The sequence below is a fragment of the Electrophorus electricus genome, chromosome 23 (genome assembly GCF_041902795.1).
Source record: "Electrophorus electricus isolate QZ-2024a chromosome 23, ASM4190279v1, whole genome shotgun sequence".
Classification (NCBI taxonomy): domain Eukaryota; kingdom Metazoa; phylum Chordata; class Actinopteri; order Gymnotiformes; family Gymnotidae; genus Electrophorus; species Electrophorus electricus.
This window is the reverse complement of record NC_137519.1, coordinates 6,894,705-6,908,766: the sequence shown is the minus strand read 5'-3', so window position 1 is coordinate 6,908,766 and position 14,062 is coordinate 6,894,705. Positions and strand designations below refer to the sequence as shown.

General features: G+C 41.5%; 1 protein-coding gene across 8 annotated transcripts in view; it reads left to right on the top strand.

Annotated features, from left to right (window-relative positions):
* Positions 1-14,062, top strand: part of cdkl5 (cyclin dependent kinase like 5) — a 40,589-nt gene that overhangs the window by 4,582 nt on the left and 21,945 nt on the right. For all 8 annotated transcript variants that reach the window (XM_081706150.1, XM_081706155.1, XM_081706152.1 and 5 more), the window contains exons 3-7: positions 116-150; positions 12,173-12,218; positions 12,649-12,785; positions 13,683-13,803; positions 13,981-14,040. In XM_081706150.1, coding sequence (XP_081562276.1) covers positions 116-150; positions 12,173-12,218; positions 12,649-12,785; positions 13,683-13,803; positions 13,981-14,040 — 399 coding nt within the window. The remainder of the gene's footprint in view (positions 1-115; positions 151-12,172; positions 12,219-12,648; positions 12,786-13,682; positions 13,804-13,980; positions 14,041-14,062) is intronic.

The window sequence follows — 14,062 nt, the reverse complement described above, 5'->3', positions numbered from 1 at the left end:
TAGTATTTGAATGTTTATTAATATCATTAATGTGGGTTTAGACACCTGTAGGTTTTTGTGAGTGCCAGCCAAGCTGCTCTCTAACACTGATTTGCTGTCTTTTTTCTCTTCACAGGAGCCTATGGGGTAGTTCTTAAATGCAGGCACAAGGTAAGATGGAGTTTATTTACAGCATCAGCCCATTGCAGGAAGCTGATTGCTTTTGCTGACATTAAAACGCTACGGAGCTTTAGACTGCTGGACACTGACGATTGTTAAGGAAATTTCACTGGTGTTGTGCATTCCAGGGCTGTCCCAAAGATATGCAGGATTTGTCTGGAAAGTCCGTCTGCATCACTTGACTGTCAAAGCAGTGTGTCATGGCTTTGTGATTGGTAATGAGTGCAGGAGTTAGCGTTTATGGTGTAGTATGAAAGGGGTGTCAGTCTGAGAGCACTGGAGCTCTCAGATGGCTGTTTGGTTGATTCCAGTTTATTCGCTCATGGTACGAATTTTGATTGTATCACTCAATGCTTTGTATGCAAAAGAATTGCTGTTTGCTTACTACAAATTATATTTCTGCTTGCCATATGGCAGCTATATAGATTTTTGTACACAAGTATGTGTACACATATGGAATTTGTACAAGTGTGGAACTGTACTACCTATTAGACAACACCAAAACACTCCCTACACAATTAGATCAACAAACTGCTGGTCTGATTATGAATATGAAGCGTCTATGCCTCTGTGCAAAACACAAGAACATTATACTTGAGGTGGTCCTAAGATTGAAAGTCATTTGGTATTGTGAAGTTGGTATTGTAAGGTGGGTGCTGTCCTGGAGAGTTACAATTCTCAATGTAATATGTTTTAGTCTGTGAGGTGGCCTGACTCTGCATTTCTCTCTCAGTCAGAAAAGCAAGATTAGAGCAGCTCTCACTGAGCTCCATGCAGATATTCTGATGGAATATCTTGATTCTTGAATCACAGAATACAGACTTGAGTTGCTGGATGATCTGACTGCTTGTGATAAAAAAAACAATAAAAAACCAAAACAAAACAAAACAAGTTTTTAGTTAGGATGGTCTGCAAATCCAAACATATTCAAAAATATCCAAATATATATAAATTCCTTTATGATCATGCCATTGTAGAGGGCCTGAATTAATCAGTATGCAAAGTATGCAAATACCTGCTGTTTAAGGCTTCCTCTGCCCTGTGGTCATGGTGATGTTCCCTGTATCCTCTAGCAGGGTGGGAGGGGCAGATGTTTGTGCCCCAGTCTGCCATCATGCCCTGCTAGGCTTCAGCACAGGGCTCGGCACCTGTGCGTGACGAATGTCAGTATACGGATAAGATTTGGGCTGGTTGCCCAGCCGACCCACGTGACCTCTACGCTGTCGCCTCAGAGATGTGGGTGTGGTCACATGTATTATTCCAAAGTGCACTTCATATGTGATTCATCTGGGGCTTGTGTTTATTATTTTTTATTGTTTATAATTTTGCATAGGAAAGATTTGGATAAACAGTATGTTAGAATATATATGGTGTTGAAATAAATTCAAAGACTTGTTTGCTGTATTTCAGCTTGAGGTAACAAGTATTTGTTATTGTTTTATGTCCAAAAATTAAGGTTTTTTCAGCCATAAAACATTTAATGACTGTTGTTCTTCATGTTGTCATTTAGTGACTGTTAATAATATAATATATAAATAGGTACTATGCAATAAACCATGACGAATGCTAAAATCTATTACAAGGGAATATGTAAAATATTTCATTTGCATTTGTAGTTGCTGTATTGTACTCTAAGTCCAAAAAATTGGATTTCTGTGTAATGTAATAATGATGAAATGGGAAAGATTCACATGCTTGATGTATTTTTATGGAGTGTGCACTCCCCACCGGGAACCCTGTTTTTTGGTAATTGGTCAGTCAGCCTTTTTTTTTCTTTTCTACCTTTTTTCATTGTCTGTTCATTAAAGACGTTGAATATTCGAGCTGAGAGCCAGAAAGGCTTTTTATTTAGTGGGGTGGGGGTGGGGGGGTCTATACCCACACTAGCTCTCATTACTGTCCTTCACAAATACACCCATAAGCTATTTACAGGCTTTGCAGCACAGAGTTGCACCATTATCAGGAATAGGCTGCACTGGATGAACATTCCATGTTGGGACTACCTTTCCATGCCTGAGCAGTCTATTTGACTCAGAGATAAATTATTCAGCATTAAAGCCACAACTTATATAAAGAGGTAGTTACATGGAGGATGTCTCTATTTTGAGGGGTGGTAGATTTATAACCTAATATTCCCTACGATAAACCATAAATAATTTTGGCCCAAATAATGGATTCTTCATTCTGTCATATCAGACATTCACAAATCAATTTTTAATATATGGCAAGATCTCACAAATGCAGTCTGTAATCCTAACCTTGTTCTCTGTCAGTATTGTACAGCTCTAACTCTGAGGTGCATTACAAAACGTATTGCACACGGAACATTAGCTTTAAGTGAGATGCTTCTTTACTGAGAGTATGAAGTGGAGCATGACATCTCACGCCTATGGTGGTCTTTTTGTAAGAACACTACAGGTGATGTGGTAAGCCTTCTGACATCAACGTACATGTCTATCACAAAGATCCTGTGTTGCTACACCTTTGAAATAAAGATGGTCAGTTGGCTTACACTTACCACTGATATCATAAGTGTTGGTTGAGTATTTATAAGCTTGACTCAGTGGTTAGAAGGTCATTCCATAACTAAGTGTTGGCTGGGTATTTATAAACTTAATTCAGTGGTTAGAAGGTCATTCCTTAACTAAGTGTTGCTTGTAGCTTATGTCTGTTGATCTTTATCATGTGGAATAGTCAGACATGTTGATTGTCTACAGGGAAACTGAGAATACCACAGGGAATCTGGGAATATCACAAACTGTAACCCTAACCCCAGTTCTTGGTCAGTTACCAAGAAAGTCGTTGTCTTTGCTTATTGGCACTGACTTTTCACTTGTCCTCCCAAAGCCTTTGTGAGTAGTCCTCTCCCACAGAGAGAGGGAGCTGAATGGCCTATTGTCAGGGGCCAAGGTGGACACAAGTTACTACTTGTTCATTCACTTTCTTTGGCAGCGCCATCTTGTGTATTGAAAATTTGGTCATGTTAGAGTCACTGAAAGTAGGAATGTTACATTTAAATTTCTCACAAATGTTTAACATCAACATAAATGATTACAGAACCCTGGATTACAGATCCCCCGATTACAGATTCCCTGATTACAGAACTCATGATTATAGATTCCATGATTACAGATCCCCTGTTTACAGTACCCATGGTTATAGATTCCCTGATTACAAATCTCCTGCTTACAGAACCAATGATTAAAGGTTTTCTGATTGTAGAACCTGTGATTACACATCTTCTGACTTCATAACCGCTGATTACAGATCACATGATTACAGAACCCATGATTATATATGTCCTGATTGCAGGCTGGTTTCTGTGGGACTGTTTTTTGTGCTGTAATGAAAAGGCAGACGTACATTGCATAATTGAAACTGTTGTTTGATTTGCAGTTTTTTTCAGCACTGTGCCTAGTGATTCAAGTGACATTGATAGCTCGAATAACCAACTTGATATGCAGATCTGCTACAGTGCTTTGCATACACTATTAAAGCACACTGTATGTTGTAGAGTCGACTAAACCAAGCTGTAGTATACTGCAGAATCTAATAAAGCAGGCTGTAGTATACTGTATAACCGTAGAAGCAGGCTGTTATGTCTGTTGATCTTTATCATGTGGAATAGTCAGACATGTTGATTGTCTACAGGGAAATGTTGGTATGTTGTATAAAAGCAGGCTGTAGTATACTGTAGAACCTAGTATACTCTAGTGCTGTGTGGGACTCTGTGGAAAACCATGTGTTTGTGAAATGAAAAGACTGTGCCCCAATGGTCTAGAACTGTTAAATTTCCAGTACTGTATCTGAATCTGGCAGGAAGAAGAGAGGTTGCGTGCATGTGCATACATATTTATATTATCTCCATGCAGACCAAATGTGCCAACAATGATAGGAACATCTGACATTGTTGACCTAGTGAGGACCCCCTTGTGGTCCTCAAAGGTACACATACTTTTTTTTAAACAACAACTGGTGCTTTCATTTAGAAGAACCTAAAGAGCCAAACAGTTTCCTTTTGGTTACTGAGGTTATGGTTAGGGTTATGTGTAGGTGTAGTATCATTTAGCTACAAAAATCATTGTTTCAATGGAAGGTCGCTACATAGATAGTTAACAAGAGTGTGTGTGCGTGTGTGTGTGTGTGTGTGTGTGTGTGTGTGTGTGTGTTTGTGTGCACTGGGATTAAATAGGTCACCTTGAGTGGGAACTTTGGCTGTTCAGAAATATTCTGATGTGGTAGTAGTAGCTATCCTGAGCAGAGCTGTGCACTGTGGGACCAGCACCATCACTTACCACTAAACACACTTAAAGGGAACTGTTATCACAGCGAAGGCCAGTATGATATCGACAAGGCTGTAATTCAGTACATTTTACTTTCCATTAACATCCCAGCTGTTGTGGATGAGCTTGGTGTGAATGGAGGTTTGTTTGGAGGCTGTACTGAAGTCATTTGCTGCCCCAGGTGTATGGACCACATGACCAACCTCTGTCATCACTTGTACTGTAAAGCGAAATGCCTTGAGCCAACATTGTGTTACATAAGTATGAAGTTTTTTAGAAAGTAAGATTAATAAAAAGGGAAAAAGATTGGAAGAGAGGAAAAGGTGCATGGAACACTAACATAAAGGCCAAAAACATGTACTGCTGTTTTTTAATTCTGTTTTTATATTTGTTTTTATATCTGTATGACATACTGTATATTCAGTAATTGGATCTTCAACAATTGTATGACTGCTGATGATCATTTTAAATTTAACAATGTACATGGGATCAATGTGAAATAGTAAGGGGGATTCACCAAAAAGTTGTTTACTGACATCCGACAGAATGAACTCCTATTTTGAGCTGAGCTGACAGTTGATTGCACATAGGTTTTCACCATGTCAGTCTAATATAATACGCAGCAGATTTCAGCAAATCAACCACATGTCAGGCTGATGTCAAAGCGGGAAGCTTGATCGCGAGCATTAGCTGCACCGTCGTGCATGCTCAGAAGGCATGTCTGCTCTATTAATAGCATGTTCGCTGTTCGGTGAAAAGCAATTGATGTTTACCTCAATAATGTTTTAACAAACGGGTCATTGAGGCTGCATTTTTACCCCGTTTCTGCCCCCAGTAAATATAAACCAGATGAATAAAGACTGGTGAAGGCAGATTACCCAGCATAGTACAAAATGCAAAGACAATACAGGTTATGTTATCACTATGCTATTGAGCCCAGCATGTATGAAACACGTATGTTTCAGTGTACCATGTTCTTGTGTTGTATCTAGGGTGCTTAACTAGTGTGTACAGTCCATCGTCATATTATACATGTAAGGTTAGTTTGTCGCAGGGATGATATACACGGAGACATAATCAGACGCTTAGCTCACTAGCTTGTTTGTTCAATAATAAGAACATAGAGGTTATCCCTGTGCCCAGTAGTGATATGAACAGAATGATTAGGTTTGTGTGTGAGGTGCAGTGTACTGGAGAGCAAGCACTGGCTATAAATATCCGTAGGAAATCGCAAGACTGTAAATTTGTATTGGATGTAGGTGAAAACCTACAGGTTCCACAGTGTGCTGCTTTAACGACTCTGAGGCTGGATATGGTGTTGTGCTCTAGTTTATTTTATAGAGTTAGCAGTTCCATTTGAGGATGCGGTGGATGAAGCATTCAAAAAGAAGAAGCTGAAATAAGCAGACATGGTGGCTGAGGTGAGAGGATGTGGGTGGCAGGCGCATATAAGGCCAGTAGAGATAGGTGCTAGGGGATTTGTAGCTGTCTGCCACATTCTTGCTTGTGGTTTGCTTTTAGAGACTGTAAGCCAAGGGTAGCTGTGAAGGAATTAACTGAAGTAGCTGGAAGGGCTAGTCTGTGGCTGTGGATGAGGAGAACACAGGCCAGTTGGGGAAATGCATTATAAGGATGGAATGGCTGAGGTGTTCGGTGTCTCAGGTACTTGAAGGCCTGAGCAGGAGTTGTTCAGGTACATGAAGGCCTGAGGGGATTGTTGTCATGTCGTTGTCATGTGGACAGTGGTAGATCCAGATGGAATCGGTGGCACTAAGCATGCATTAAGTGGCAGTGGGCTGGGTAAGACCTTAATCACCGAGGAGGCTAGTATGGACCTGCTGTGTTGGGGAATGCTTGGTGGTGTATTAGGTAAACTCCATTTAGAACAGGCAGCACTGAGTACACATTACCAGTGCCAGTGGGGCTGGGTGCAGTATGGATTTTACTCGGTCTAGGAAGTGAGATTAATTCAGCGTGTGCTGGTGGTGTAGTGCGTAAAGCCCATGAGGAACTGGCGGCACTGAACCTGCAAAAAGAGTCAAGAGGCTTTCCATTGTCATTTCAGCTATATACAGGTATACTGTGAAACAAAATAGCACTCCTCCAGGACATGGTGCAGCACAATAGAAGAACATAAGTGGAAACAATCCATATGAAATACAGACAACAGACAGATGGCAGACAGATTGCACATAGCATTAATGATGTCAGTGGAGCTAGATTCGGTCACTAGGGATGACTGTGGGTTTACGTTTAAAGATGTTTTGTATGTGGTCGGTTTAGGAGTGGGCTTGGAGGGGCTGGGGTGGGACACCAGAGCGCACTGCTGAGCCTTCTGGAGGTGCTGTGGGCTTAATTTGATGAAACACAAAGGAAGGAAGGCGCCTATCTGTTGACCCCTGTGAAGAGCTTGTGTGGTTGCGAGGCTGAGGTTTCTGTTATGAAGTGGGAAGGCTGGGCCCTATGTGAATCTCTAATGGTTTGGCACCGGATATTTGACAGTATATCCTGTGCATGATTGCAATACCAAAATTATAGTGTGCCACTACTGAAGTATTTAATCTGTCTACTTCTACATAAATTCTAAAAAAAAAAAAGTTTTTAAAAGGTAAATTCTAATGCAAATTCTCAGTTTTTCTTATAATGCTAAAAATGATTGGTTAAAAATGAAATATTTTCACTGTCAAATACCCTCTGTTTCTCAGTACCAGAGAACATAAGAAATATCTCACCCATGTGGCCCAGACTGCGTTAAATTGCCAGGTTTTTGTATCAGCACCTCGTTCACACTGGCCTGGTGATGTCAGTGGTGAGTAGCTGTAAAACACGGGAACTGGAGGTGGCTGGAGAGAAGTGTGAAATCTCCAGGCCTTCACCAGGAATCATGGCCCCGTTAGGAACAGCAGTGGAAGCCCAGGCAGAGTTAGCACAGAGCTAGTCCATGACCGTAAACTAGAAACACACAAGGTCAAAACTGGAAAAATACTTTTAACAGCTAAAAAGAACAAAGAAGAACAAAGAAAAAACAACAAAGAACCAGATAAATCATCTTCTATCATACTTAATACAACATTCCAGCGAGTGTGGAACAGATGACAGATTATGGCATCACTGCTAGTAGTCACTACAGTCTCAAAGAAGTTTTGATTGCAAACATCCAGCAAGCTGTCATAATTTACCTTGGCACAGTTAGGAGTTAAATTTAGCCTATTTTATTTCCACACACCAAAATGTCCTGCAGTAACTCATTCCAAAGAGAAGCAGAAACTGAGCTGTTGTTATTAGATGTGGGCTGCTTATACTAACATGAAAAATAGGTCATTACGGGTTTAAAACTAACAAAGAAATAATTAATTGCTTCATGAAATCTCAGATTTCACCATGATTCATTTTCATTCATCGTGAATATACTAAATAAAAGATGTATCATTGCATTTTTACACCACTAGTTTTATGGTTTATGAGAATATGGAAATATAATAATGACTGTCTGCCTCTGAAATCACACTTTTGAATAATGCAGAGCTCCTGTTTTGACTGAATGTAGTATTGAATCTGGGTACTTTTCATAGGTAAAACAGATGTTTAGCAAGCTTATTAAACGGACATATATTTTATTCTTGTAATGTCACCTGATGATATTATAATTTTAATGACTGATACACTGCATACTTGTAAATTAGCTACTTCTACACAACTGATTCACTTCTAAGATTGTTAAAATTACAATATCGTAAGACGTAAGTGAAATTTGAAATAGGGCATAATTGTTTGGTTCCTGCTAAATGAAGTAAAGGTGAATTGGCACTGGTGGTAGTGTGACAATTTTCCTTGTTTTTTTGTTTTTGTGAAAGAACAGGTTTACTGGACTTCAAAAAGTGTATTGAATTCTGGAAGGTTCTCCAAAAGCCATTAGGCTTTTGAAAAGTTAGATTGTGAACATTGTATCATTAGCTGCCCACACTTCTACTGTGTGCACTGGGGTGTATCTATAAGCCTTCTATGAACCTTCCATATTCAGAAAGTATGGAAATGTGCATCTAGGAGTGTGCAGACATAATAATGCATGACATTACAATTTTCATATACAAAGTGAATTAACTGTGAAAGTTACAATTAATTATCAGGTCCTCTGTGTCAAAATCAAGGATCACTAGTTCTGCAAATAGTGAGTGGGTATTTTGCTGAATCACAGAAAATCCCACAGTGTGTGCAGGGGTGATTTTTGAGAGAATCTGGACGCCTCCAAAAGTCTGAGCACCTTCCCTAGGCTCCATCGTGACTGTTGTATACGGTGAATAAATGACTCACCAGCCACATGCTATGTATAAACATTCTCATTATCTTTATATTTTATATGCACCATGGACACCAAAACATAGTAACTGTCCCAGTGACAACAAACAGTACCAAACAGGGCCGAAATCTCATGAGATGGAAAACAATGAGAAATCAAGAACTTCCCTGAATCTTGGAGCTTTTAATTTCCAAATTCAACAATCCAGGGAATCCAATCCTCTAGTAATTAAGTTGCAATTAAATTGAAGCTGTAATTCTCTCTGTGTGTGTGTGTGTGTGTGTGTGTGAACGGCGCTGGAACGGCGCTGGTTGTCACAGTGTAAGCACTGGTCTGGCCCGAATCCCAGCCCCTTGTGGACTGTGTTGTGTTTTGGGTCTGAACCGTAATGATGAGCCATGATGTGCTGCCTCGGACTGCATTTATTGCCACTGGATCCTAGCCACACTGGTGTCAAAGGACATACTCCTGCTAGAGACTTTCATAATCAACACTCTGAAGCAGCAGGGTTTTTCTGAAACTTGTTTAAAAATTCACACTAGTTTGCATACTTAATACTAAATGTTTATTACAATTGAGCATTCTCCGCTTATCACCCGTTTGTAAGAGCATGGCTATCTGTGAAATAGCTTCACAGTCAGTCTATTCACAGACTATTCAATGACCATATACAGATTGTCCACGGACTGTCTACGCTTAGCTTTCTCTGGCCTACACAGGATCTTTCCTCCTGAAAGCACCAGAATCCTATACCTTGTAATTCTGTCTTTTATCAGCAGCTATTTATGTTTATGGCATTTGGCAGAACCTCTTATACAGAGCAACTTAAAAAGTTATCAGTAAGATAGTACATGTTCTCCCTGGAAATTGAACCCATGGCCTTGTTGTTATTAGTGCTGAGTTCTACCTACAGGAGTATGTATGGGCAGGTGTGCCCATAGACTTGACATTTGGAGTGTGCATGCTGCAGTAGGTTGTAAATGAAGGTGGTGAAGTGTATGTGATCCTTGCGGGCCCCCCAGCTAGCCCTGTTTCTTCTGCGTCCGTGTTCAGCCTCTCACATATAGTCACACCGCACACTTGCCCACGCTGTAATTCTACACAGAAATAGTATGCTCCAGGTACAGTTACCTGCACTGCTACCTAGGCTGGGTGTGTTAGCGTATCATGTTATAACGCTGCTACTTCCGTACGGCCCTGCAGCATCTCAGTGTCGCATGGGTTTAGTATCCCCCAGCTCATTTGTATCAATTCCTGAAGGGTTCGATGATTAGCAGGTATGTTGAGGAAAGGAGGGTTTTTGAGCTCTGAGTGTGTGACTGTACTTTCCGAAGCCCTGACTCTTTGTCTTCTCAGCATGGCTGGGGTCTCCAGCTTCTGGTTGGCCGTTGAAGTGGCCACAGCACGCAGCACGCCTCATGAACAGGCAGCCCTGGTATGCTGATCTGAGAGCCATTGTCCTCTGTCCTAAGAGGGGATGCCTCTGTGCAGAATAATGGGGACGTTGTGAGCGTGTGCGGATTGGAACGCAGCAGACATGTGGTGATACACGGCTGCAGCGCATGTCACTGTGTTGCATCGTGGTCAACTTTGATCATAGCATAGCGTTGCTGTGGTTTTTGTGGATTTTTTGTGGATTGGCCTAATTACATTTGCATCCAGGTCTACTAAATGAGACCGGGATAAAAAGGCTGACTTGGAACAGTGAACGCTGGGAAAATCTTTTCATGAGGCCTGTATGATATGTACTAAAATGTACAGTGATTCTGTTGAACATGGCTACAGTTCAAACATTTTACTTTGATCTCTAGTAGAACAGGTCAGCTCTGTTGTCACAACTCCCACTCCCCTGCGCAATACAGTAGCAAGACGCTTCCACTAACATCCCATGCTGGCTGCGTAGCAGTGCAGTGAAGAGAACTTCCTGCTCTAGGCTAACGACTCTGCCATGCCCCAGAATCGCTCACGATTCGAGCAGCCCTGCCGTGTTGTCTTTTGAAGCGAGGACACCAAGTAGTGGAAAGCTGAGATGAGGACTTCAAAGTGCCTGTTACAGCACAGCTGGCTGCTGAGATAAGATGAAGGCTGGAGTCAGATGAGCTCTGTGGGGCTTGTCATTGTGACAGTGATTAGCCAGGAGAGAAGTGAGCCTTTTTGGGAATGCAAGGTTCCAGGATTCTACATGCAGTTCTAGGATGCAGTAAATGGTAGATCTTACTAGATGTTATTGTTACATCATAACACCAATTCCCATGGAACTCCTCTAATAATAATATTAGGAGCCGATGATGCTACTGATAATGCTTCCTTCATTATTGCTGGTCATATGCATATTTTGAGCTTGAGAAATGTGGGGTGGTGAGAGGGAGTGGGCATTTAGTCTCTGAAGAGGCAGGGTGGTGACAAGCATGCCTATTAAGGCACTGGCTCCAGCAGACAACAGCGTAATTCAGGCATCCAGTGGCACACATGGCCATGAAGTGTGGACGTTAACCAAACAAACTGCCATGTAAAGCAGAGTAGACTGGCTGTGTTAATGCGCTGCACACACCTGTGTGTCTAAGTCACCAAAACTGGTTTTGAGTAACACATCGAGGATCCCACAGTGAGATCAAATTACATAATTTGCAAATAAATCAACCTTCTGCTGTCCATTACACTGTTCACCTCCTTCTAGAGCCATCTAGAGTGAATCATTTTGCTTGTTAGGACAGAAGGACTTCAGCAGTGAGTGCTGGTAAAGTGGTTGTGCTGCGCAGCTTCTGCCGTTAGCGTTAGCCTGCCATGTCACTGCAAAGGGGGGTTATAGTGAAACAGGAGCGTGACAGGGCGGAGAATGATGAGCAGACGTCAACACCTAGAGCAGCAAGGCCCCAACAAGTGTGATTCAGCTTCAGTGCTGGAGTCTGCAACCCACCACTACCAGTCCTGCTCCATCATTATACCATCATTATAATGCTAATACTAATTAGTAATAACTATAATTCTAAATTAGTAATATCTCTAGTAATAAGAGGTGCTTTGACAGTTCGGCTTTAAATGGAAACAACAGACAGTGGTTTAGATTCAGCCACAATTCACGTCGCAACTGTGAAATATAACTTTTATAATTAGTAGGCTTCGTGTGAGGAGGTTCTTCTGGAAGCTTCATTGTGTTTCATTTGAAGAGGTGGCATGTTAGACCGAACCCTTAGGACCTGTTTGGGTAAGAACTAACCCGAATCCTGGGCTACAGTCAGGATTAAGACGAAAGCCTGATCCTGGGATACAATCACTGACTATTTTCATTTGAAGGTCCATTAAAGTATAGGGCTAGACCTAATCTACATCTGAAAAATAATCCCTCATTCACAGCCCTTGGGTTTCAGTAGTTAGAGAGATGAACCCTTTCTGATCATGCTGCGCTTAACTACTTTGCATATCTGTTTCGCAGGAGACAAAGGAACTTGTGGCCATAAAGAAGTTTAAGGACAGTGAAGGTAAATCATGGCTGAATAATGCTATTTATTGGCTGGCACTGTTGATTATCTGGCACTGTTGATTGGCTGGCACCCCTTTTCTCTCTCCCCTTATTTGCTGCACTAGCACCTTCAGTATTCTAATGATTACAACTATGCAAATTACACTTACCTAATATATCATCTTAGCCAACAAATGATCTGTACCATTTTAATTGTTAATGCATGCTAATGTGTGCTAGTAAGTTGTCAGCGATAGTCTGGCACTCTCATACAGTGTTCTAAAATTTGTAAAAAAAAATAAATAAATAAATCTTCTTAGGAAGGCCCTAGTTGACAGTTTTCAGCCTTATAAACTGTGTAGCAATGCTGTTATATGGTTTTATAATGGATAGCTGTGCTCTGGTTCCTGGCTGATAACCCCCCCCCCCCACCTCCACCCGCCTTGCAGAGAATGAGGAGGTGAAAGAAACAACCCTGCGGGAGCTGAAGATGCTCCGCACACTCAAGCAGGAGAACATCGTGGAGCTGAAGGAGGCGTTCCGTCGCCGTGGGAAACTCTACCTAGTATTTGAATATGTGGAGAAGGTCAGTGCAAACTGTAAGCTTCCTGTAGTGTTTACCCAGGACTGGTGTATGCTGAGGTAAGCCCAGGGCTGGTTTACGCCGAGGACATATCCTATGCTGGTTTGCCCATTATATTTAAAAACATGGAAGTGCAGTATGTGAAGCACAGGCTGGACCTGCTGCTGGACCATGAGGAGTCAGTTTACCGGGTGTTTACTTGGTACTTATCTGGAGAATGTCAAATCCAACACTCATGCTTTACCTGGTGTTTACCTGGTAATTATTAGGAGATGTCAAATCCAACACTCATGTTTACTTGGTGTTTACCTGGTAATTATTGGGAGAATGTCAAATCCATCACTCATACTTTACCTGGTGTTTACCTGGTAATTATCAGGAGAATGTCAAATCCAACACTCATGCTTTAACTGGTGTTTAGCTGGTAATTACCGGGAGAATGTCAAATCTAACACTTGTACGTTTCCTATTGTTTACCTGTTAATTATTCAGAGAATGTTAAACCCATTGCACAGATCACAGCTCTTACCAGCTGAGGGCCTGCACCAGATCCTATCTTACACCAGATAACAGCTCATACCAGATTACAGCTCGCACCAGCTCAGGGCCTGCACTAGATCACACTCGCACCAGCTCTGGGCACATTATGTATAAAGTATGTATGTTAAGTGTATATTGTTTAATTAGTCCATAGATCGTACTGTCTCTGGTTTGAATTGTGTAATTTGGTATTTTATGCTTTAGTGAGCACAAGAAAATGAACTGTTCAGTGTGAATGTCTAGTGCATTCCTCAGTAAATGCTAATGGCCTTATAAACATTGCCAGGCTAACTGTCTTGATATCATATCAAATGAATGAAGGTGACCCATGTGCGATTGCTTTGGCGTGTGCCACTACAGAACATGCTGGAGCTGCTGGAGGAGATGCCCAATGGCGCACCGCCCGACAAGGTCCGCAACTACATCTACCAGCTGATTAGAGCCATCCACTGGTGCCATAAGAACGAGATTGTACACAGAGGTGAGAAAGGCCTCAGGCAGGAGCTGCTCCTGACTGCTGGTTCCTGCTTTGGGATCAGTGTGATTTCAAATCACTGCTATTTTTGTTCTTATTCAGAGCTTCTCAGACATAACAGTGGTATACTCTTATTTTCTGCACCTTACCACATGCTGGCATCATCTCTGTGTCTCCTCTTAGACATCAAGCCAGAAAATCTCCTCATCAGCTCTAATGATATCCTCAAGCTGTGTGATTTTGGTGAGCTGACCTATCTAACCTG